The sequence below is a fragment of the Somniosus microcephalus genome, chromosome 32 (assembly GCF_052327205.1).
Source record: "Somniosus microcephalus isolate GS21.2 chromosome 32, FLI_Smic_1.0, whole genome shotgun sequence".
NCBI classification, from domain to species: domain Eukaryota; kingdom Metazoa; phylum Chordata; class Chondrichthyes; order Squaliformes; family Somniosidae; genus Somniosus; species Somniosus microcephalus.
In genome coordinates this window covers 25,099,749-25,124,740 of record NC_141018.1, presented here as the reverse complement: position 1 = coordinate 25,124,740, position 24,992 = coordinate 25,099,749, and the positions used below count along the sequence as shown (strand labels likewise).

General features: G+C 44.0%; 1 protein-coding gene across 6 annotated transcripts in view; it reads left to right on the top strand.

Annotated features, from left to right (window-relative positions):
* The window catches only part of LOC147097341 (secretory carrier-associated membrane protein 5-like), a 66,822-nt gene that overhangs the window by 27,126 nt on the left and 14,704 nt on the right, over window positions 1–24,992 (top strand). For all 6 annotated transcript variants that reach the window (XM_085972231.1, XM_085972235.1, XM_085972229.1 and 3 more), the window contains exons 4-6: window positions 15,108–15,264; window positions 17,650–17,751; window positions 23,212–23,329. In XM_085972231.1, the coding sequence (XP_085828357.1) occupies window positions 15,108–15,264; window positions 17,650–17,751; window positions 23,212–23,329 (377 nt within the window). The remainder of the gene's footprint in view (window positions 1–15,107; window positions 15,265–17,649; window positions 17,752–23,211; window positions 23,330–24,992) is intronic.

Genomic DNA, 24,992 nt, shown 5'->3' with positions numbered 1-24,992 from the left:
GTACTTTATGCTCCAATGAAGGTACTGCAGTATATAGCATTATTAGGTATAAAACTATTTATATAGAGTGACAGCAGTACATGCAAAATGCTGAATTTTCACTGATTCAAAGCAAACCTGGTCCACGTTCGATTGATCTACAGATTCAGAGAGTTCTCGCAGGTTGGCGAAGAAACAACTTGCACTTATAAAGCGCTTTTCACGACCTAAGGATGGCCCAAAGCACTTCCCAGCCAATGAAAAACTTGTGAAGTGTAGTCACTGTTGTAATGTAGGAAATGTGGTAGTCAGTGTGTGCATAGCAAGCTCCCACAAACAGCAATGTGATAAATGACCAGATCATCTGGTTTATGTGATGTTGGTCGAAGGCTAGGACACCGGGGAGAACTCCCCTGCTCTTTGAACAGTGCCTTTGGGATCTGTTATGTCCACCTGGGAGAGCAGTTGGCCTAAATTTAACATCGCAAACGAAAGACGGCACCTCCGACAATGCAGCACTCCCTCAGTACTGTGCTCAAGTCTCTGAAGTGGGGTTTGAACCCACAACCTTCTGGCTCTGAAGCGAGAGTGCTACCATTGACTGAAACCCTGAGTTACTCTGAATTGAGCTTAACATCCTGTTTGACTGGACAGACTAGATGCAGGAAGGATGTTCCCAATGGCGGGGAGTCCAGAACCAGGGGTCACAGTCTAAAAATAAGGGGTAAGCCATTTAGGACAGAGATGAGGAGGAATTTCTTCACCCAGAGTGGTGAACCTGTGGAATTCTCTACCACAGAAGGCAGTGGAGGCCAATTCATTAAATATATTCAAGAAGGAGTTGGATATATTTCTTAATGCTAAAGGGATATGGGGAGAAAGCAGGGACAGGGTACTGAGTTTGGATGATCAGCCATGATCTCATTGAATGGCGGAGCAGGCTCGAGGGGCCGAATGGCCTACTCCTGTTCCTATCTTCTATGTTGACGATCGAGCTGTTACTAGCTTAGTTTGTTCGCAGCTGCACGCTACATGCCGGCTGCGTTCTGCTTGAGTGAAGCGAGCCGCAATAACTGTTCTGGTTTTAATGTTAGCAGTCAAGCATGCTCCACTCATTTATCTCTGGATCCAAAGGCCACAAGGTGAGCTGAAGCACGGAATTAATCATGTGCAGGTGCGATTAGTTTTATAGCAGAGGTCTGGTACTGTGGTTAGTGGCGGCATATGAAATTTATTTTGGGGTGGAGGAGGAGGACAGAAATTGCAGCTATTTGAACCCTATTGATCGAAAGCTATATTCCTTCCCATTGACCTCTGCCCTAAATTTTTATGTTCCTTTTAATTTTATAGATGCAATTTCAGTTGCTTGGACTTGAAGTAATTTTTCACGGAACGCAGCAGACAAGACCAACACAAACCACAGTGCATTTTCAGTGCTTAAACTGTCTTGAAATAAAATACAGTCAGTGTTGAACTTGAATGCCCTATATTAAAAGAAGTTTAGAAACTCCCCCGAAGATGGCAGGATTTATGGTACAGTGTCGGGGCAGTTCAGAGACGATTCACTAGGTTAATTCCAGAGATGAGGGGGGGATGACTTACGAGGAAAGGCTGAGCATTCTGGGCCTATACTCATTGGAATTTAGAAGAATGAGAGGTGATCTTATTGAAACATAAGATACTGAGGGGGCTCGACAAGGTAGATGCAGAGAGGATGTTTCCCCTCGTGGGGAAATCTAGAACTCGGGGGCAGAGTTTCAGAATAAAGGGTTGCCCTTTTAGAACTGAGATGAGGAGGAACTTCTTCTCTCAGAGGGTCGTAAATCTGTGGAATTCTCTGCCCCAGAGAGGTGTGGAGGCTGGGTCATTAAATACATTTAAGGTGGAGATAGACAGATTTTTGCAAGATAAGGGAGTGAAGGGTTATGGGGAGCGGGCGGTGAAGTGGCTTTGAGCCCTAGATCAGCCATGATCTTCTTGAATGGTGGAGCAGGCTCGAGGGGCCAAGTGGCCTATTCCTGCTCCTATTTCTTATGTTCTTTATGTGTAGTAAAGCATGCTATACCTCAGGCGTGCGTACGCCTCCCAACACGTACTGTTTTTATTAAAAAAAATTAAATAATTTTTTTTTTTTTTTTTTTTTACAGGATCCTGTACAGTTACATGGCCTTTGAGTTTTCATGTGGGGGGGGGGTCGCTGAGTTTGTTCCTCCTGTCAGCTGATTTCTGAAGTTTTCTCTTTTATGTTTAACCTTGCTTTACACTGATGACGAGCGTGTTCCCTGCAGTTTTGTTTTCCTCTGGCGCTCTGCCGCTGTCGTTCAGAAGTTAGGAAAAGGGGCCCCGCAGGAGCAGAGCGACACTGGCGTCAGATCCCCTAGGCTATGTTAATGTTTGCAGCGGGGAAGTTCCCCCTCCAGAAAAGTTTGAACACTGCCGATATGTGGCTAGTCGTTGTGCAGGAGCGCTCAGTAAAAATAACTCCAAACTGGTAAGGGGCTGGCGGTTTGGCTGTATAACCCATCGTTTAAGCTGGTTCTGGTGGAAAATTATGGAGAGGTGAACAGATTACACACAGAAAGAAAGACTTGCATTTCTAAAGCGCCTTTCACCACCACCGGACGTCCCAAAGCGCTTTGCAGCCAATGAATTACTTTTTGAAACTTAGTCAGTGTTGTAATGTGGGAAAGGGAAAATATCTGCAAATAAAAAAACCCAGGAAATGATCCTTTTAATATCAATTGGGGGGGAAAATTGGCCCATTGAATGAGATTCGCAGCATCGAGTTGTGATTTTTGCGAGTGAGACATAGAAACACAGTGCAGATTTAGGATTACAAGTGTGAGCTAGCTAAACTTGTCAGCGTGCCGAAAATGTCATTAGAAATCTCAACAGTCAAGTCATTTCAAATCGAAAATAGCACGCGCCCCGGTGTGTCCTCCAGTGATTCACAGCAATGATTGAGGACGTTTCTGGCCATAGTCATTTTGCAGTAGAGTTTGATTAATGAGCGAGCTCAGTCCCAGTGTTCTACTTGTGCGGTGCTTCTTGCACTCATGTACATTAGTTGTCATTGTTAAGTTATTGAGGAACGTTAAGAATGTAAAATCCAAACTACAGTAAAACGCTAAATTATATGGACTTACTATCACTAATTAGAATTTTTTAAATGAAATATGTGAATATGCTTCCAACAGTTATTAACACTATCAATTTTGAGCTGGATGTCAAAATGCATGTCTCCGTTAAAATTTTATTTAAAACTTGGCTACTTAAAAATATTCTTATCCAGCTTATTAAGATTCGTTTTAGACAAGTTGAAGAATACAGTTGTTCACTCTATAATTATACGTCAAAAATGATTCTCTGCACATGGGCTACCACCTCCTCGCCAACTTCATTTTTGTTAGAATGGCAAGCTGTAAAGCTGATCTTTTCTCTGTGATCTCTTGCCCTGGTGCTTCATTATTGAGCCGAGCAAGCCTCACTGTAGCAGGTTTTTGTTCTGCATCATGAGGTCAAAACTCCGCTAACACAAAATATAATTCTGAAAGGATATCAAAACCATAGATTTTTGTATCGTGAAGATTCACCAGGCTGATGCTAAAGATGGGAAACTATAATTATAAGGAGAGGCGTGAGAATCAGACGATTTCTACTGGAGTACTAAGGCTCTGAGGAGATTTAATAGAGGCTTTTAAAATTATGAAGACGTTTAACAGAAAGGAAGACTTGCATTTATACAACGCCTTTCACGACCATCAGACGTCCCAAAGCACTTTGCAGCCAATTAAGTACTTTTGAAGTGTAGTCGCTGTTGTAATGTAGGAAACGCGGCAACCAATTTGCGCACAGCAAGCTCCCACAAACGGCAATGTGATAATGACCAGATCATCTGTTTTAGTGATGTTGGTTGAGGGATAACTATTGGCAGGACACCAGGGATAACGACCCTGCTCATCTTAGGAATACTGCCGTGGGATTTTTTTACGTCCACCTGAGAGAGCAGACGGGGCCTCGGTTTAACGTGTCATCCGAAAGACGGCACCTCCGACCGTGTAGTACTCCCTCAGCACTGCACTGGGAGTGTCAGCCTAGATTTTTGTGCTCAAGTCCTTGGAGTGGGACTTGAACCCACAACCTTCTGTAGGGAAGAAATTATTTCTTCTGGTTAGGAAGTTATAGAATCATACGGCACAGAAGAACACTATTTGGCCCATCATGCCTGTGCCGGCTTTTTGAAAATGTTATCCAATTAGTCCCATTCCCCAGCAATTTTTTCCCATTCCCTTTTGAAAGTTACCATTGAATCTGTTTCCACCACCCTTTCAGGCAGTGCATTCCAGATCATAACATGCTACGTAAAAAAAACTTCTCACCTCCCCTCTAGTTCTTTTGCTAATTACCTTATGCGACTTTATTGCGCTAAATGCAAATTTTCTCTCTTTATACAGTGCAAATCTTGCGCCCGTAAGCGACAAGATTTTAAAATTGTTGCTGAGAATGAAAAGCGAGATTAGGAGAAATTGTTTTACTCGGAGGGTTTTTTTGGAGCACAGAATGCTTTGCACAGAGTAACTGAGGCAGAGCCCATGGCCTCTTTTAAGGGGAAAAATTGATAAACATTATAAACAGAGAAGGTGCAAGGTAATGGGGAGAAAGCGGGACAGTGGAATTAGTTTTACATTGCTCCAGTAAAAAGCCAGCACAGACAAGCTGGGCCAAATGGTGGCTTCCTTTTCTGTGGACTTCTGTAATTCATCTTAAGGAATCTGACACCTGTTGCAGTTCAGGCTTCTCCTCAACACCTTTACTCGTTTAATGAGCTTGACGACAGTTTCTATAAGCAGATTGAGTCTCATGATCCTGAAGCCTGTCTGTATTCTCTGTGGGACCTTGCTGTGCACAAACTAGCTGCCAGGTTTCCCAATGTTACAGCAGTCGCTGCACTTCAAAGGCACTTCACTGAAACGCTTTTGAGATGTCTTGAGATTGTGAAAAAGTGCTTGTATAAATGCAAGTTGGTGCATTCTGTATTTGGGCGAGCATAACTCTGAGCTAACAATTAACCCTGATTGTGGAAAGTTGCTTACTGGAAAACACACGAGATTAAAATATCACACCTTTAAACTACTGTTCTACATTTTGTGTTTTTTGTTAAAATGATCCGTGGAAACAAAAAGACAGACAAAATACTAAACAGCACAAAACACATGAGGGAACTGGATATCAACACAGGATTTATATGCTTTTTTTTATCAATATACTCTTTTCTCCCGCCCCCCCCCCCCCCCCAAAGAATGTTGCTGTATTACAGTTTATTATAACTGTTCCTTAGAACAAGCAAGTTGAGCCTTCACTTCACTTTGGTACACAGTCTGTGGTCTTTCTGGATGAGACCTTAGACATACGATACGTGAGCCACAAGCCCTCAGATATCTGGAGCAGAAACAAGGTCTAGTAATCAGAGCTGTGGTATTTATCCCACATAGGTCTTTAATGTAAACCCATTTCGTTTTGAAGTAGTGAGCATTAACAATTTCAACAGTCTTCACACCTTTGTAGACGAGAGGGTAATGATTTCTAATTGCTGGTTTTCACATCACCATACATACACTGTTTATTTTCATATTTTTGGCTGACAAAATTCTACAACGATTAACATTTTAAACATTCTGCCCACAATCCTATCTCAACTAAACCCTGATCAAAAGGCATCTTTCGCCTCCCCCTTTTTCACAGCCCTGCTGTCTCTGTCCTTCCAACCTGTACCTAGAAGTGGTAGTTAACTCAATTTTAGACCCGAACTACACATTTTAAACAAGATGCCGCACCCATCAAAGTTGCTTTATCATAATTAAATCCGAATCAGAAAGCAATCCTCCTTTCTCGCAGCTTGGCCAACTCCTGTCTTCCATTTTGTACTTCGCAAAGAGAGCAGACACCACCACCACAAGACCCTAGCTACTTGAAACTATAGGCAACTTACGGCAGAAATTCCGATTCCCGTAACACCGGCAGAGAATCATAGGGCTACATTTAATTCCCATTCTCAAATGAACAGGCAGAAAATGTAGCCCCATATGTTGTAGAATGTGAAATGAATTATTTACATTCAACAACAACTTGCCTTTAACGTAGTAAAACGTCCCAAGGTGCTTCACGGGAGCGATTATCAAACAAGGTTTGACACCGAGCCACATAAGGAGCTATTCGGGCAGATGAGAGAGGTAGGTTTTAAGAAAGAAAGAAAGACTGCGATCAGCAAGTTCGCAGATGACACGAAAATTGGTGGGGTGGTCAATTGCGAGGAGGAAAGCCTCAGGCTACAGGACGATATAAACGGGTTGGTCAGATGGGCGAAAAAGTGGCAAATGGAATTTAACCCTGAAAAGTGCGAGGTGATGCATTTTGGACGGACAAATAAGGCAAGGGAATACACAATGAGTGGTAGGACCCTAGGAAGTACAGAGGGTCAGAGGGACCTTGGTGTACATGTACATAGATCCCTGAAGGCAGCGGAACAGGTAGATAAGGTGGTTAAAAAGGCATATGGGATACTTGCCTTCATTAGCCGAGGCATAGAATATAAGAGCAGGGAGGTTATGATGGAGCTGTACAAAACGCTGGTGAGGCCACAGCTGGAGTACTGTGTGCAGTTCTGGTCGCCTCACTATAGGAAGGATGTGATTGCTTTGGAGAGGGTGCAGAGAAGATTCACCAGGATGTTACCTGGGATGGAGCGCCTCAGCTATGAAGAAAGACTAAACAGGCTGGGGTTGTTTTCCTTGGAGCAAAGAAGGCTGAGGGGGGACCTGATTGAGGTATACAAAATGATGAGGGGCATAGATAGGGTAGACAAAGAGGAACTTTTCCCCTTAGTAGGGGGGTCAATAACAAGGGGGCATAGATTCAGGGTAAGGGGCAGGAGATTTAGAGGGGATTTGAGGAGGAACTTTTTCACCCAGAGGGTGGTTGGAATGTGGAACTCAATGCCCAAAAGGGTGGTAGAGGCAGGAACCCTCACAACATTCAAGAAGCATTTGGATGAGCACTTGGAATGCCAATGCATACAAGGCTATGGACCAAATGCTGGAAAATGGGATTAGACTGGACAGGGATGGATGGGCGGCGCAGACACGATGGGCCGAAGGGCCTCTTTCTGTGCTGTAAAACTCTATGACTCTATGACTTGCATTTATATAGCGCCTTTCACGACCACCGGACGTCTCAAAGCGCTTTACAGCCAATGAAGTACTTTTGAAGTGGAGTCACTGTTGCAATGTGGGAAACGCGGCAGCCAATTTGCGCACAGCAAGCTCCCACAAACAGCAATGTGATAAATGACCAGATAATCTGTTTTAGTGATGTTGATTGAGGGATAAATATTGGCCCCAGGACACCAGGGAGAACTCTCCTGCTCTTCTTCGAAATAGTGCCATGGGATCTTTTACGTCCACCTGAGAGAGCAGACGGGGCTTCGGTTTAACGTCTCATCCGAAAGACGGCACCTCCGACAGTGCAGCACTCCCTTAGCACTGCACTGGGAGTGTCAGCCTAGATTTATGTGCTGAAGTCTCTGGAGTGGGACTTGAACCCACAACCTTCTGACTCAGAGGCGAGTGTGCTGCCCACTGAGCCACAGCTGACACAGAATCTTAAAGGAGGTAGAGAGGCGGAGAGGTTTAGGGAGGGAATTCCAGAGCTTAGGGCCTCAGGCAGCTGAAGGCACGGCCGCCAGTGGTGCAGCGATTAAAATCGGGGATGCACAAGCGGCCAGAATTGGAAGAGTGCAGAGATCTCGGAGGGTTGTAGGACTGGAGGAGATCACACAGATAGGGAGGGGCCGGGCCGGGCCATAGAGGGATTTGAAAACGAGGATGAGAGTTTTAAAATCAGAAATAAAGTATTAACAGAACATGTACTGTTAAGAGATATAAAAACTTCAATAAGATTCTACAAGAAGGAGGCACTAGTATTGCAGAATACTTGCTGTAATCTGGCCCTTTAGTATAAATCAAAAGCATTATTTGTCCTGCTGAAATGCAGCCTCAACGTGATCATTTTTATCAATTCCCAGTGAATATTGGTTCTATCGCTGAATGGCCAAAACTTTGGTGGGGGGGGTGTGGTGAGGGTGCAAAAGGCACAATTGTATCGACCTCCCTTTGTGCTGTAATTTATATATTTTTTTAAATTCGCACTGCATACTTTCAATTGTTTTTTTGCTGCAGAAATCTACTGGAGTTCTGAAAGGATTAACAGGTTGCTTCCAAACTCACGGACGATGTGACTGAACTTGCAGTTGTCTAGTCTGAATGTAACTGGGCACTGCATATGCAACACTGCGTATCAAATCTCACTTGTTCAGGTTAACAGTGTACAAATGACATTAGAATCCATCACTGCTAGATGGCAGTACTTCACTGTTTTTCCCATTGGGCAGCAGTTCATTAAACATCCACTATCAAGATGTCGCAATAGTACGGAAATCAAGCAAATTACTTGAAGTCCAAAAGCTCTACTTTGTCCTTAAACAGTTAAAATTTGATTTCAGCCTGTCTTGACTGTTGTGTTTAGTTTCAATTTTGTCTTGACAGTAACATTAATTGGAGGAAACGCCCTCCATCTCTGTAACCTTCTCTAGCCATATAACCTCCCCCGAGAACTCTGTGCTCCTCCAACTCTGGCCTCGCGTGCCTCTCTTTCCCCCCCCCCCACTCCCTTCGCCCCACGCATTGGCGGCTGTGCCTTCAGCCGTCCTAGGCCCTACGGTCTGGAATTCCCTTCCAATATAGATGCAAGTTGTTGATTTTTCTATCCATTTTTCTGTTTCTCCTTCCCACCTTCCAAACGAAAACCTTCATTCTGGTCAGAGCAAAGCATTCATCAGGCTCCATGCTAGAAACATTAGAAACATAGAAGAGAGGAGCAGGAGTAGGCCATTCGGCCCCTCAAGCCTGTTCCACCATTTAATGAGATCATGGCTGATCATCCAAATTCAGTACCCTGTCCCTGCCTTCTCCCCATATTCCTTGATCTCTTTAACCTTAAGAAATATATCCAACTCCTTGAATATATTTAATGAATTGGCCTCAAAGAATTGAAAGAAAGAAAGAAAGACTTGCGTTTCACGACCACCTGACCTCTCCAAGCGCTTTACAGCCAAGTACTTTCGAAGCGGAGTCACTGTTGTAATGTGGGAAACTAATTAAGGGGAGTGAACGAATTAAAATACAAACTGGTAAAACTATTTACAAAAGTTAGAGTGGCCTGTGAGAGGCGCTGTTGGACAACTAAGTGACTGATCCCAGCTGCTGCATGGTAGGGAGGCTGCCTTTCAGCACCTACGCGCACACAGCAGTAGGACTGAGATCAAGACGCTGGCGAGTCAAGGATTATAGCGCTGACACAATGATGATGCAAACACAGTGGATCGCATATCATGTCCTGAACACTGAGCTCGGAGCACAGTGTCCAGACCTCCAGTCTACTGCAGCCCATCCATGGGCATATTCTGTCGAGAGGCTCGACCTTGACGTACAATCCTGGAAAATCCTCAACCTTTGGTGTTAGCCATGACATGTTACTAATTGCACTGGTTTTCCTGATCTTTTAAATGTGTTGTGTCTGTAAGTTGAGGTGAATAATGTGAAATTCATGTACTTCTCCCAGGAGCGGGTAATTGAATAAGAATTATCCGTACTATTCCCACAGTCCTTTTTGTCCCACTATTTGTAACTAATTCTTTAGACCCCCTCTTCATCAACCTATACCTATTTCTTCACCCAGAGAGTGGTGAACTTGTGGAATTCTCTACCAAAGAAGGCAGTAGAGGCCAATTCATTAAATATATTCAAGAAGGAGTTGGATATATTTCTTAAGGCTAAAGGGATCAACGGATATGGGGAGAAAGCAGGGACAGGGTACTGAATTTGGATGATCAGCCATGATCTCATTGAATGGCGGAGCAGGCTCGAGGGGCCGAATGGCCTACTCCTGCTCCTATCTTCTATGTTACACAGAACTTGTGATATTTCTGTACAAAATAATATGTATTTTTTTTACCATCGCATGGACATTTTTACAATGACTCGCTTTGGTATTTCAGACTGGGTGTACGGTTAACTAAAGTGGCACATGTGAAATACAGACATTATATAGTATCTAACGAGGTGAAAGCAGAATTTATAAACATTTTCACGAGGTGTGTTTCTGATGATTCTTTAAAGGGTGTTGTAACAATGTTTATTGTGTTTTTGTGTGCGATTGTTCTGATGTCTTTAATTACTGACTCACTAACTAATGGTATAACTGCACTGCATGGAGGTCCGCTGATGAATTTGTTTCAAAAGTTAGCTTTTTATGTATTTTTTAAAAAAAAGTTGTTTCTTTTTGCAAGTCGGTATCAAAAAAAAATACACTTCTGCACTCAGACGTTCACTGGGCCACGTCCCCGCACTCTGGGATTTAATTGGAATAGATGATACCTCAATCCTGTTGAGTATTGAATGTCCTCTGCATCATTCATGGCTGTGCCGTTCCTGTGATCTACCAAACGACAAGCTTACCTTCAGCAAGTTAGAGAACTGAGATTTTTCAGACTGGATCTAACCGAAGATCCCAAGGGCTCCGTATAGCCATGAGAAACTGGGGCTCTTTCAATTAGAACTGACAAGGTTAGGAGGACATCTGATCAATGTTCCTTGAAAAAAAAAAATTTGGGTGCACTGGCTCTTTAACTGGCTGTGCGACCCATTCAGTTTTTTTGTGCAGGCACGATTATTTCTGATGATAAAGCCGGTGAGCGGCCTGCCCGGGACCTGCAGCTTAGCGGGAACGTTGCATCTGATGTTCAGAGTTGAGAAGGGTTTTGATGAGGTAAAAAGGGGGGGGGGGGGATGAACTATTTGGTGAGTTGATCACTAGAGGTTAGTTTTAAGATCATCGCCATAATGACAAAGGGAGAGGTTAGGAGATTTTCTTTTTACCGCGTGCTGTTAGGATAGGGAATGCCCTACTTCAAGCGGTGAGCTCTAAATCCTATTGGGAGGGAGACAAAATTAGGCAAAGTGTTGCAAATGTGCGCTAAATATTTGCTGAACTTACACAGTGTGTCTGAACTAGAATGATGGACAAACAAAACCCCAGCTTAGCGGTTTTAATAGCAACCTTTTTGATGTACTCAAATACTGAAAGATGCTAATGCATGAACCACTTAAACCATTATACATGGTGAGATTAGTTAGCTCTCAGGCAAGCCTTTGATGGTGTGGCCCTCTTGCATTTGATAGTGGGGAAGAAAGAGAGTTTGTACTTTGGGTGGGGGGGGGGGGGAGAAATGGCAGCTGTCTCTGCCTGTTATTCAGAATACCCTGTCAAGTAATCAAAAATCAGCAATGAAGTTATGGAGATAAATTAATGGAATGCACTGGCATGAATCGGATGTCCATGTACAGCCTGTAGCAGATGATATGAGACAAAAGCAAGCGCTCTCTGTAAAAATGATTTGGTTCCTCTGTGACAATAGCGATGCAAAGCTTAGCTGTTTCTTTTAATTATAATCCTCCACACAGAGGTATAGCCCAGCTTCCAGTTTAAGGGAAGCCACATGCTGAGCGCAGTCACTGTCGACAAGCAGAGGTGATCTCATACTCTTGTGGCCAGGGCATGCGTCGCTGCACCAAACGGGAACGGTGGCACAGTGGTTATGTTGCTGGACTAGCAGTCCAGAGGCCCGGACTAATGATCCAGAGACGGGAGTTCAAATCCCACCACGGCAGCTGGGGAATTTAAATGTAGTTAATTAAATAAATCTGGAATAAAAAGCTAGTATCAGTAATGGTCGTAAAAAAACCTTTCTGGTTCACTAATGTCCATTTTAGGGAAGGAAATCTATCGTTCTTGCCCGGTCTGGCCGATATGTGACTCCAGACCCACAGCAATGTAGTTGACTCTTAATTGCCCTCTGAAATGGCCGAGCCAGCCACTCCAGGGCAATTGGGGATGGGCAATAACTAGCCAGCTATGCCCACATCCCATGAATGAATTTTTTTTAAAAACAGTGCTTTTTTCACCTCCTTGAAGTGTCTTTGCTCCTTGCACCGGGACCTCTTACTGCCTGAAGTTTGACGCAAAGACTCCAGCTTCTCCACAGGAGTAGGTTTAGATTAATCAGGTATTAGAGTAACCATTCTGTTAATTTATCTGGGCAGTAAAATCCATAGCTTTTGATGTATTGCTCCTTAGACTATCAGGGCTGCATTTAACGTCGCTCCCCTGGCATTTACAGCAACAGCGATTACAGCTACGCATTGATGAGAGGGATATTTTGTGAGGCGGGCAGAGCAACTGATGGAGTCTTTTAAGAAAACAAAAAACCGCCTAAGCTTGCATTCTCCAAAAAGAGAAAAGCAAACTACTGCAGATGCTGGAAATACGAAATAAAAACAGATGATGCTGGAAATACTCAGCAGGTCAGGCAGCGTCCGTGGAGAGAGAGAAACAGACTCAATGTTTCGGGTCCATGACCTTTCATCTGTGAAGAGGATGGTTATGAAAGCCTCCCCAACCCCAACTCACTCACCCAACAGACTAGGAAATGCCAGGCACAGCGTAGCAATTTTCGTGGCACCACCCACCGTTCTCAGAGTCGTGCTCTCAAGCCACATCTTACACTCTGGCGATAGCTCATGTGGAGCGTGAACACCAGTTGGGCCGTGTGCGCTGTTTCTGGGCTGCAAATCCTACGTTGTATTAGGCTCTAGAGGCTTGTACTGGGGATCCTCCAGTGTATTTGGGCTTTAAAGGGAATGGTAGCATAGAGGTTATGTTACTGGACTTAATGATCTGGATTTGAATGAGTTCAAATCCCACCATTTAAAATTCAGTTAATTAAATAAATCTGAAATAAAAAGCTAGTATCAGTAATGGTGACCATGTAACTATCGGACTGTCGTAAAAACCCATCTGGTTCACTAATGTCCTTTAGGAAAGGAAATCTGGCCTATATTTGACTCCAGACCCACAGCAATGTGGTTGACTCTTAACTGCCCTCTGAAATGGCCTAGCAAGCCACTTGGTTTTTCTAGCGATTTGATGCAACTTTCACCACACTAATTGCAGTGGTTCAAGAAGTCGTCTCACCACCACCTTCTCGAGGGCAATTGGAGATGGGCAATAAATGCCGGCCTTGCCAGCGACGCCCACATCCAGTGCATAAAAAATCAATTTCAAGCTTTGCCTCAATGACTTGCTAGGTATTTTCTGACACACCCCCCGCCCCCTCCCCGCAATCTGAGACCAGCAGTTTACGATCATATGGAGCATCATTGCGATGGACACAGAAGAAAGTTACGTTTTGCATTGCACCAGCACCCCTCCAGGAACTTGTGGGGCGAGCTAATCAGACTACCTGCAAGTTCCTATTGCGGTAGCCGCATTGCGAACTGAGATAGACAGACTACTAAGATCACTGCTTCTTTCCTTGCAGTAAAGAAGCCCAAGGCAAGTTTTAAGGGTCATTCCATCCACGTGCACTTTGGGCAGCTCTCAATCAGATTCTAATTGATTACATCTGCAAAGGTTCCACTTGGAGCAATCCTCACAGGCGTACTAAATGTTACTGTCTAGATTTAACTACATCACATGATAATAGCCGTCATGTCCTGATCAACTGGTGTTCTGGTTCTGAATTTGTACTCCTGTGGTATTATGGTCATCATCCTTCAAATGATGGGCATCTTCCACACACCACAATCCCACCTCCATCGCCAGAGACCCAGAATGGTGTACCTTGGGGGGGGGGGGGGGGTGGAGGAGCTGCAGGGAAAGAGTGAGTGATTTGCTAGTCTCACTTTAGCTTCAGGTTAAAATGAACTGGTCTAGTGCTGCAGGTCCTAGGGTTTTATATAATGTCTAAATACCAGACAACTGCAGCAGTTATGGTGGCATTTTCACACCCGTGCTCCGAGCATGACTTCTCCACACCCGGCGAAGCGTATGGTGCACGTGGAGGCTGTGTATCATTTTTGAAGATGGCAGAGCCTACAAGGTAGATTACCTACTGCCATTGTTGAGTGACTTGGGGGTAGATTTTCCTGGAGCCGTCAGGCGGGGTTTCAGGCGTGGGGGGGGGGGGGGAAATCCCGAAATCAGGGGTCCCGACACCATCCCGCCCAAAACCCGCCTCCACGTAAGTTTCAGAGGAAGCGGGTACCCGCCCCGCACTGGGACCCGCCGACCCGAGGCGGGAAGGGGATTAGTGCCAATTAACTGCCTGTTAACAGGTAGTTAACGGGCAGTTTTTAGCCTAATCCCTATTTTGAGGGGTGTCGTGTGGGATTCCCGACGGCTCCAAACCACGCCAGGTTAGAGCAGGCGGGCCGTCGGGTTGAAGGACTTGGAGGGGTCGAGAAGTCGGTGTTCAGGTGAGTGATGGGTGCATAAGTGCAAAGGTAAGTGTGTTAGGTGTGTCTAAAGTGTGTAAAGAAGTTTAAATTACCTGTACTTACCTTAACCGCCTTTCTTCCTGTAGGCGTCGGGAGTCCATCACTCAGCCGGCAATGAAAGCAAAATGGCTGCGAGCTGTCAAAAGTGACAGCCTTCAGCTTTCATTGCCGGTGACAGTTCTAACTGAGTCTGTGTAGAAGGACTCATGTTAGAAGTCAGACTGTCAGTGTTTGACAGCTTCAAACAGCTGTGAAACACTGATATTTCATCTGTCAAGACCTCTTGACAGATGAAATTTCAGTCTGTGACATCACCTGTTGCCAGGTGGCCCTTAATTGGCCTGCTGAGCCTGCTGGGCGGGCTCAACAAGGTCAATCAAGGGAAAATCGCGCGGATTGGCCGGACGTCGATGTAGGCGGGACTAAAACCCAAAAGTTGAAGTCCCACCTCCTTACCGACCGCTTCAGGAAAATCTACCCCTTGATGTCATAAAAATTCTTACACTTTTATTAAATGAGTTCTTGGGCGTAATGCATCAAGGGGCCTTGGGTTTTGATCTCGGCTTTTGCTAATTGGCTCTTCCCCGTACCTGCGGGAAATGCTGACCTCCATGTTCGTGTTGCCTGTGGAATGTGAACGATCATGGCTGTTGTGTGCTACTTGATACTTTATTGCAGTGAACAGCATCACACTTGCAGTGAATCTGATTGGCTGCCTAGCTTGGTTGATTGGAGGCGGTGGAGCGGTCAACTTTGGACTGGCCTTTCTCTGGCTGATTCTGTTTACGCCATGCTCTTATGTTTGCTGGTTTAGACCAATCTACAAAGCCTTCAAGTAAGTACTCTGAAATATCACTCTCTTCCTCAGCCCCATTCACACGGATGAGAACGTTGGGACATTTTACTTTTAAATTCTAGATGGATCATACGGACTAGATAGTCATCTTTACACATGGGAAGTGTAGCTGAATGGGACACTACACCGGAAACTGCACGAATGAATGATTTTGGTTGAGAGGTCTGATGTTGCAATGTTTCACTTTTTGAACCCCCGATTATGCTGGAGTGAGGTTTTCATTTTTGTCCTTTTTCTAAAAAGGGAGTTTGATTTTTCTATTTGAAAGTAATTGCCATACTTTGTCTAAAATGTGCACCTGATTGCTAACCAATTTGGTATAATAAACTCTGGAAAAATAATGGCCTTGGGTTACAACAGCATTGCAGTCATTTTCAGCAAAGGCGATTTCTTGGATGAAGGGTTTTGATGAGGTAAATTGGGGGAAAAAACTCTTTCCACAGGCTGGTGAGTTTCTCACTAAAGGGCTGAAAACAAAAGGAGAGGTTTGGAGAATTTTATTCTTACACAGAGGGTTGCAAGAGCATGGGATGCCTTATCAGACAATAATGAAAACCAAATTCGTATTATCTTTCAAAAGAGAAGTGGATCAATATTTGAACAAGAAAAAGGGGAAAGGGCAGGGGATTTGGGACTAATCTTTCAGCAAGCTGGACTTCAGTAAGCAGTTGACCGGACTTCAGGAGATCGAAGCACCGATGTCACGGGTGGGGATCCATCAAGGAACAGTCCGAAGATTGTGCAGACGCACTGCAATGTTAACCGAACTGCGGGTGAAACGGTCCAGTGCACCGCGGTAACTTTGCTCTAATCCGTGCATCGCACGTCAAATCTATACGGAGCAGTGCAGACTTCAACTAAAGGGGGGGGGGGGGGGAAGCACTGAACTGGAGTTAACCTGTTTCATTTAGGGGGAGAGAAAAAGACTTTGAGGGTCTCTAAATGGCATTTTGAAAGTTACCCATACAAGGTGAATACAGTGAGTGGAAAATTACCACAGTACTCAGCTAGCTAAATTACTTCTCACTTATTTTCTGTCCCGTTTATTGAAATCTCCATGTCAGTGGGGCTTCAGATGCATGTCTAACTCTCTTGCTTTCTATTTCCATATTTATTTGGCTGAGGACACACAGTTCCATTTTAATTGAATCACATTTTTCTTATCTTGGGTCATGCAGTGGGATTATTTCTTCGCCTGAAATTATGTTCCAGAGATGCCGTTCGCATTGCCAGAATTGTAATTGATGGCGCACTAATTCTAATGCCAAAAACTGCCAGATGTCCTCATCTGAATGCAGGCTTTTATCGCAGAAAACAAATGGAATCAATATGAAAAAGCATTAAGAGTCCCAAACCAATTTTATCTTGTTTTAGGAGGAGGACTGTCCAGGCAATAGTTTCAAAAACTGTGATCCTTTGCTTATTTTCCACTAATGCTGCTGCATTTCCTCTCCCAGCTGTGGGACTGAGCTGAACAGTTCCACTCCATTATTGTCAGCACTTCTGCTGGGCGGAACTGACCCTCGCAGTTCTTCTTTCTGTTCTCCCCACCCTCCTTCCCTCCCCTTCGCAATCAAGCTGGCACACTCTGCTACACAAGATGCTCCATCTAATCTAGCAGCGGCGTTGCAGTTGGTTGCTTTGATTTGGATATGCTCATATTTAAATTTTTCACACGCCGCATCACTTTTAATTTGAAACCTAGTTACAAACGTAACTTTTTTTTAAAGAGGCAGTGGGAGACCAATCTGCATTAAATTGGCGTTGACTTACTTTCGCCTCTCCCCAGGTGTGTTTTACGCAGAAGAAAGCAAAGGAGTATTTTGTTATCGAGTACCATATGGAAAAATGAAAATAAAATTTGAGATGCAAGACGTACGGGTTTTGTGTGTACAATCCTTTATGTTTTGGCTGGCAAAATCAACCTTTATTTACCATCCACTTTCAGGGTTTCATCGGCATTTTGCACTGGCTATTTTAACCAATTCTGTTTTAAGATTGCTAAAAGAACAGTCAAATTTAGGTGAGCAAGATTGCCTAGATTTAATAATCTGGCTATGTGCAGCTTTGCATTGATTTGCATTCGGAGCGAACCGTGTTCTTGTTCAGCTTTCTAACCCTTCTCAATGACTGCAGCTGCAGTATTGTTGGAGATTTTGATTACATTTTCCACTTTTTAAGCTTCATATTTCAAATGAACATTTAAAATTCTGTGCTGACCCTATTTGATCCAGCGTGTTTTATATCTATCGTTGGAGGTCATTGTTAAGTTAGGCATGAATGGGACATTTTATCATAAAGTTACCAGAGCTAATAAATGGTTGTTGACTGAAAATGTCTTCTGTCCTATACTTGCACTTCCAGGTCAGATAGTTCATTCAATTTTATGGCATTCTTCTTCACGTTCATGGCCCAGCTGGTGATCAGCATTATTCAAGCAGTGGGAATCCCTGGCTGGGGAGTCTGGTAAGAATCAGTTTCTTCTTGTACAGATTGTAGTATGTACAGTACTGAAGACCTAACTATTGCTGCCACTCAGTTAAACCTATCTCGGATGAGAAGTGGGTCAATCAAGGGGGGTCCATTCAGAGCCAAGTAACCAGAGACTACCCAACTATTACAAAGTTTTAGAAGTTGTAATCTCAGTTGGATCTCACTGAATGTAATGGAAGATTCTGGTTTACTAACTCTAGTTTACTGTGCACCTCCGCCATTTTGTTCCCACGCTCTAGAATTCTCCCCCAAACCCTTGCTTCCTTGCTGTGCCTTTCTTCAACTTCAGAAGCTTCCTTAAAACCCACTTCTTCAACCACATCTATGCTCACCTCTCCTGACTTGTTCCTTACTTTTGCTTGCACCTGACCCCGTTTGTGAATCACCATGGGATATTTCACTACATTTCATAGAATGTACTGCACAGAAACAAGCCATGCGGCCCAAGTGGTCCGTGCCGGTGTTTATGCTCCACCGGAGCCTCCTCCCACACCTTTTCATCTAACCCAATCAGCATAGGTTTTGTTTATTAATGGTCCTCTAGAACTTCAAGTTATTGTGAAGCCAAAATGGTGGTTGTTGACACAGAGCTGGGTTATACATTAATATTTTCACTATCGATAAAAGTAAGTTTTAAATTTCTAAATTATCCACGATAGGAATTTATTTAATCAAGCAGCGTTTCTTTCATGCAAAGGGCGTTTCAGATAGCTGTGGTGTCTTCCATGCCATTATCGGTGATCATGAACAGTAGCTGTTGTATCTGTAAAGAGATGCAACGTTGACTATAATCCAAAGTTTCCGAGCTGATTCTTGGAGACTGCACTTTGCAGCAGCCCAGCTTCCCTAATACTATCCAGAAGTGTCTACCGTGCTGGTCGCTGATCTGCTAATAATTCAACCCTGTTCTCAAATTTGGAATCTTTAATATGTTGAGTCAAAGCTGTTACCCGCAAACTTTAAAATATCACTCGTAACCTGAATCTATTGTGCTAAAGTATTGCTACCACTGGCACTGAACTCGGCACTGCTTAAGCTAACAAATGCCTATTCTGTTTATACAAAGTAGTGAAGGCACTGGAGCCAGAATGACAATTACAACCCACTGGATGTGATGACCCAGTGATATTTGTCTTTTCTTGCCAATGCTGCTAGGTCAAGGACAGTCCCCAAGATCATTTGTCTCTGCCGCCACGGCTTCGTCGAGCATACTCGAGGCTGAGATCGATGTATATTTGGACTCTCGGGGACTCGAGGGATATGAAGGTGGAGTTGAGGTTGAAGATCAGCCATGATCTTATTGAATGGCTCGAGGGGCCGTATGGCCTCCTCCCGCTCTTATTTCCTATGTTCTTGCGTTCCCATCCACCATTGTGGGCGGGAGGGAGGAAGAAAGAATGGCATTTGGGGAACATGAAGCGGGGTCCAAACTCTGATCTGCAAAGTCATACCTTTTTTAGTTGACTCCTTTTTGGAATTTGAAGCAAGTATAAATAGTTGGTTGTTGCGAATTTGCTGTGTTAGATTGGAGTCGGGGTTAAGATGGGATGCAAAAAAAAAGTGTGATCAGCTTAACATTTCAGTTTCCTTAACTGTCGAAATATTGGACTCCAAATTTCATATCTTGGATCTAATAATGGCTGTATATTTAACCCACTGAAATTCACTTGTCTAAACAGTATTTTAATAATTAAAGAAATTTAAATATTAATATCTTGCAATTTAATTTGGCCTGTTTGATTTATACCTTCTGAAGGAATTAAATAATGTGCAGGCTGCAGTATGTTTCATTCATATTAAAAGAAACTCATAAAAGGCATCATAACTCATAAGTGGAATCTGTCTGGGTGATTTTTTTTAAATAAAAAGGGATTTAGTGGGTTTATATTAATGCGGCAGTGGGAGTTCGTGTTGCGCGGTATTAAGCTGCAGAGTCGTGGGTTTCAGTTAAAGATGCTTGAAACAAACATTCCACTGTAAATATTGGAATGGTAACGGGTGGGGGGGGTTCCAGCTCCCTCTAAGTAAGTACTACCAGGACCTGTTATTGGAAAAATAACCACCAGAACAGCTATAATGAGCAAACTGTCACAAGCTGATGTATGAAACCCTGGTAGATTTGTAGAAATGGGGGATGATGGATTGACAGATTTCATTTAAATAGCTGTCACAGTAACAACATTCTACTGAAATATTCACTTTATCTGCAATATTTTGTATACTGCTTTCTCGTATGAATTTGTCATTTTAGAAGACTTTTTTTTAGAGGGGTACAAGGTTTTCAGAGAACATTTGCCCGTTGCCTAGGGGTTTGCCCGTTGCCTAGGGGTTTGCCCGTTGCCTAGGGGTTTGCCCGTTGCCTAGGCGTTTCACAGTAGCACGTCATTTTACTGTTGCACCAGTGTCTCGACATGCCCAACAATTAAGAATCTACCGTCCATTCATCATCTGGCTCAGTATCGAGATGCCTCATTGAGAGTTGAGCCCACAGTAATGGAAGGTGCCATCATTAAATTAAAGGCATTGGTACTCTGTTCTGTATCCAATTTTCAAAACTTATGAGATGGCAACCAGTGAAAGAATCTTAACCTCTGACATCGGTCTGTTTCAATTGGCTTCCTATTAACTGATGTGCTGGTTGTGAGATCAAAAAATGTTAAACACAGTATGAGGCCCACATCCCTTCCCTCATACCAGTATGATGTTTCTCCATTACTGTGAGACATTGTGAGGTGTGGGATGGAGCAGAAGAAAATTACAAAAATGTACGCATATTAGATTCCATCTGCATGTTACTTATAATCCTTTTTTGTCCCAACGGACATTGAACTGGAGGTAGCAGGAGACCTCAGTGGTTCAGGCTGCTATGAGCCGTTTTTATTTTGGACTCCTTTTGTTCTTCTGTTGATCGTACGGCCTCCATGCTATCACTGGGGCAGCTTTAAGAACTGGAGGCTAAAGTATAGAGCTGCTTTTGTTCATCTCTGTGCAGTGTGATTAGGGTATGCTCGATCCCATCCATATCTGACCTAGCAATAATTTGTATTCCAACTCGATGGAAACTAGATTTTCCGCCTTTCCGAGCACAGAAGCACAAAGGCCCTGGATTTGCGGTCGGAGGCTTCCCGCGGGGGAAATGCCTCCGATCCGCAAATAAAATGCCCGCGCACCGGGAGGTCCGGAGACTGGGGGTCCTGGGCCTCGCCGGGTACCCGCGGGCAGAGGCCCACGTATCCCACGGGCGCAGGCGGTTCACAGAAAGGAATCCCCAATCATACTTATGGGGATTTCGTATTTACGGAAACCCCATGAGCATGAATGGGAATACCCCCCAAAATACGTCTACGCATCAAATAAATAAACCATTGTATATTTAAAAATAATTAAAATGGCATTTAATTAAATATTTAAAACACAATTAATTTTTTGAAAAATAAATTTACATGTTTTAAAGGGGCTAAAAATAAAGTTACCTTTATTGTACAGGTTTTTTTAATGTATAAATGATTGATAAAAAAAATGTTTTTAAACTCTTACGCTGGCCTTACACGTGCTTTTACCAGGCGTAAGAATTTCACGGGATGTTCTTTTCCCGGGGATGCGTTGGATCTGTCGAGAGAATTCTTGACAGATCGCAAGTTCTGGGTTTTCGCGCACGCGCTTCGCATGCCTAAACCCGGAACTTGCGCAGCCCTTGCGGGCGCGTGTGCACCCTTGGGGCAGCAAATTACAGGCCAAAGCGTGCGATCTGTTAATTGTCCATTAATAGTGATCAGGCTTTGTGCAACAAATTGTGGTGCTTTTCATATCCCCTTAGTCCTATGAGTAGTTCTCTATACACTATTCAGCAGCAAGCACAGGTCTCCGATGCACTCTTGTTTTCCTGCCAGCAAACACCGAACGGATTTTTAATGGCCTAATAATGCTAGGCACTGTCACAGTGCAGAAGTGCCAAACATCATCATCTTTCAAAGCCATTCCTTTCTCGCATCCCAGCTCTAGAAAAAGAATGGTCCAGATCTGGATGTTTTTATCGTTGGGACTCGTCTTATCAATTGGCATTCATTTTTAAATAAAGACCAACTATGAGGCGATGGAGGAGTCAATGGCCGTTTCACTTATTAAACCGCAGACTGGTTAGATGTGCTTTATTCCCTGGGAAATGGTAGTGTGGTAAATAAAGTACTGACCACATTACAATATGGGGCCGGGGGCGGGGGGAGTGTGAATCGATTTTGACGAGAGGAGGGCGGTATAATTTACTGTAAAATATTTATCATGTTTGTAGGAAAAATGCTTGGTATAAGACTTGTTAGTGCAGTTGCTTCTGGACACGTTCAGGTTTGCGCACTCTGTGAATTAAACCGTATTGATGCTAATCCTTATTGTAAATTTTCTAAAGCCTAAGGTGTACACCTGTTGATTGTTAGCATGTTCTTGAGCATCAATTTATTCTCCATACACTGTACAATACTTCCTGAATGGGAATGATTTAATAAAAGGAAAGTTTTTGGATGCCAAGGGATGTTCCTGTTAAAAGGCTTCCATTGTATTTGACATCGAGGGCTGGATTTCCTGATCCGACAGGAATCTTGTCGTAGCTGGGTATCAGCGTTGCACTGCCCCAGTCTCCTGAGCTGGGAGGGAGGGTAATGTCTGTCACACCTACTGTGGCGTAGTGTGGCCGGCAGCCCCAACTGCAGAGGAAAAATAATCTTCTGCCATTGATGGCATGAGGCAAGACGGCCCTTCAGCTTTTAAGCCTCCCATTCACCACCTTAGTGACCGGTGGATGCCAAGGAGGCACTGGCATTCTGATCGCCAAGACGTACAGATAGACCTGATGCCAAACTCTGCTAAGGTGTCGGTGTTAGGAAATATATTGGACGACCTAGTCCCCTTATTAACGCCCAGTTTAGTACTTCAGCTGAGGTGTGGGCTGAGGCATGCGACATCCGCCATCATCGCCGATGTGAAATCCCAGAAGTGGTGGCAGATGTCCGGGAGCTGGCGGAATGGCTCCCCAGTCCATCTGCCCCATCCGCTCACCCCCTCCACTGTCCCCCAAATCGTGCAGTAGTGTTGCGGGGAATCCACCCCTAAAGCTTGAAAACTACTTCATTTGGAAAGTCAACAGAATTGTTTTAATAGTAATGGTTCAAGGGGCAGTGTTAAACATTCACGGTAGAAAGAACTTCCATTTATGTAGCACCTCATCGTGTCCTTGGGATGTCCCAAAGTGCTTCACAATCAATGAATTGCATTTAAGATGCAGTCACTATCTTTACACCGTTGGGGTATAGCAGGTATATAAAGTCTGCACCAATTTAATGCACCGGGCATTGTTCTGGTTATTATGACCGTTGATTAAAAAAAAAACATTATTGGCGCGCTCTCGCTGAGGCTAATGTGGGTTTTGTTTTCTCCCGACAGCGGTTGGATCGCTACAATTAGCTTCTTTGGGACAAACACTGGCTCAGCGATCGTGATGCTGATCCCGACTGTGATGTTTACTGCTGTAGCTGTGCTGTCTTTCATCGCTCTGACCAAGGTAAAGCTCATTTGGTTAGGCTGGAGCCTATAGACACCTGCTACTGCGCAAAGCTAAGTGTTCACGGCCAAAGGAGTAAGTTTTTAACAAATTCAAAAGTTTTTTTACAAAGTAAGTTACTTGAGCTGCCCAGAAATGGTTCTACAGGAAACTTTTTTTATCCGGCATGGACGGGACCGACGTGGTGCCGGTTCATCAAAAATTCCGGATAACCGAACGCTATAGTAAAAGATAGGGAGCTCAGAGCTCCGTATAAGGCAACAAACCCTGTACTGCAGAACAGTGCCACAAGTTCCAAGCATCTCTGTAGCTTAGCAACAGCTGCAGCCACACCCTTGCACAGCAACAGATGGAGGAAGGCAAATACAATATGAAGTAAAACCTACTCCTGAATTTTGCCGGTTAACCGAGATTTCCGGTTATTTTCGGTGCCGGTGAATCGAAAGTTTCCTGTAAGTCACTTTTGTTATCCCTGATTTGGGAGTACTTCTCCACCGTACCATATTCCAATTAAATTTTTTAATACAAGTGTGCAGAATCTACCTCCACGCCTGCTGCACAATAGTTGTGGGAGTTCACCAATTGCTGGTTCACAGGGAGCAACATTTTGAATTTTTAATATAAACTTCATAAAAAGACAAATTGGTCGCAAGCACTTAGTTTGTTTTTTTGTTCCTAAAATGTCCGTTTACCATTGGGCTTTGCGTTGCCGGAACTTGCACAAAAGCTCCGTCTGGTTGTTTCAGACAGTCGGAACTTCGGCTTTGGACAGCTGAACCAACCGAGCATCCCAGAGAATAAAAGGAGAAACCCCCAAATGCAGATAAAAGCAGCACCTAAAAGAGGGAGATGGGGTCATCAAGGGGAAACATTCGAGGACCTCCATAGATCGTAATAAATTTGAGCATTTTTCATCTCCTTTTGTAGACTGTTTTTTGTCCATTTTGTTTGAACCAATAAAAATGCCACAAAATGACCTGTCAGTTACTGTGACAAGTACCCACTTCTACGAGGAGGGTACCACTGAAACAATTGATTCAAGATGAACTATAGGTGCGTGCGCGCGCAGTCATAGTAACAGTATGTCCTGTGGTGCCCACTGGTCGCAAAATGCTTGGAGCAAACCGACAGGCACTGCGTGATCCCGCTCCTGGGTCAACTGGGTACGCACGAGCCCAGTTGGAAAGGACTATGCTAAGATACCAGCTGATAGTAGGATGGTGTGAGATAGCGCAGGAGAATGCTGGTGTTTCATTTACCTGATCATTTTATTGCCTTTAAAGCTGCTCAGTTCTGTTAGCCACTTTCCCATGGGTCTCTTTGCTCTCCTTCGGCTCTTCCACTCTTGCTTTCGTTTTCTTTTTTCCTCTTTCCTTCTCTACTCCTCTGCGAGAGAGAGCAACAGAATGCTAAACTGTAGGAAGGTCGCACGCAGTGCAAGTGAAAAGTGAAACTAATGGCCCAATATTTCTTCTCTAAGGCAGTGGTTTGTGTTGGGATGTGCTTTAGTAGACCCTGGCACTCATTTGCTCCTAGTCTGTCTGGACAGTGAGGGGTAAGCAGCTTCCTGAATTTGGGGATCATCACGCCCGAGACTGATCTTATCTTCTCCTGGTCTACACACTTTACAGCCGTGGTCCCTGGATAGTAATGAATTGAAACC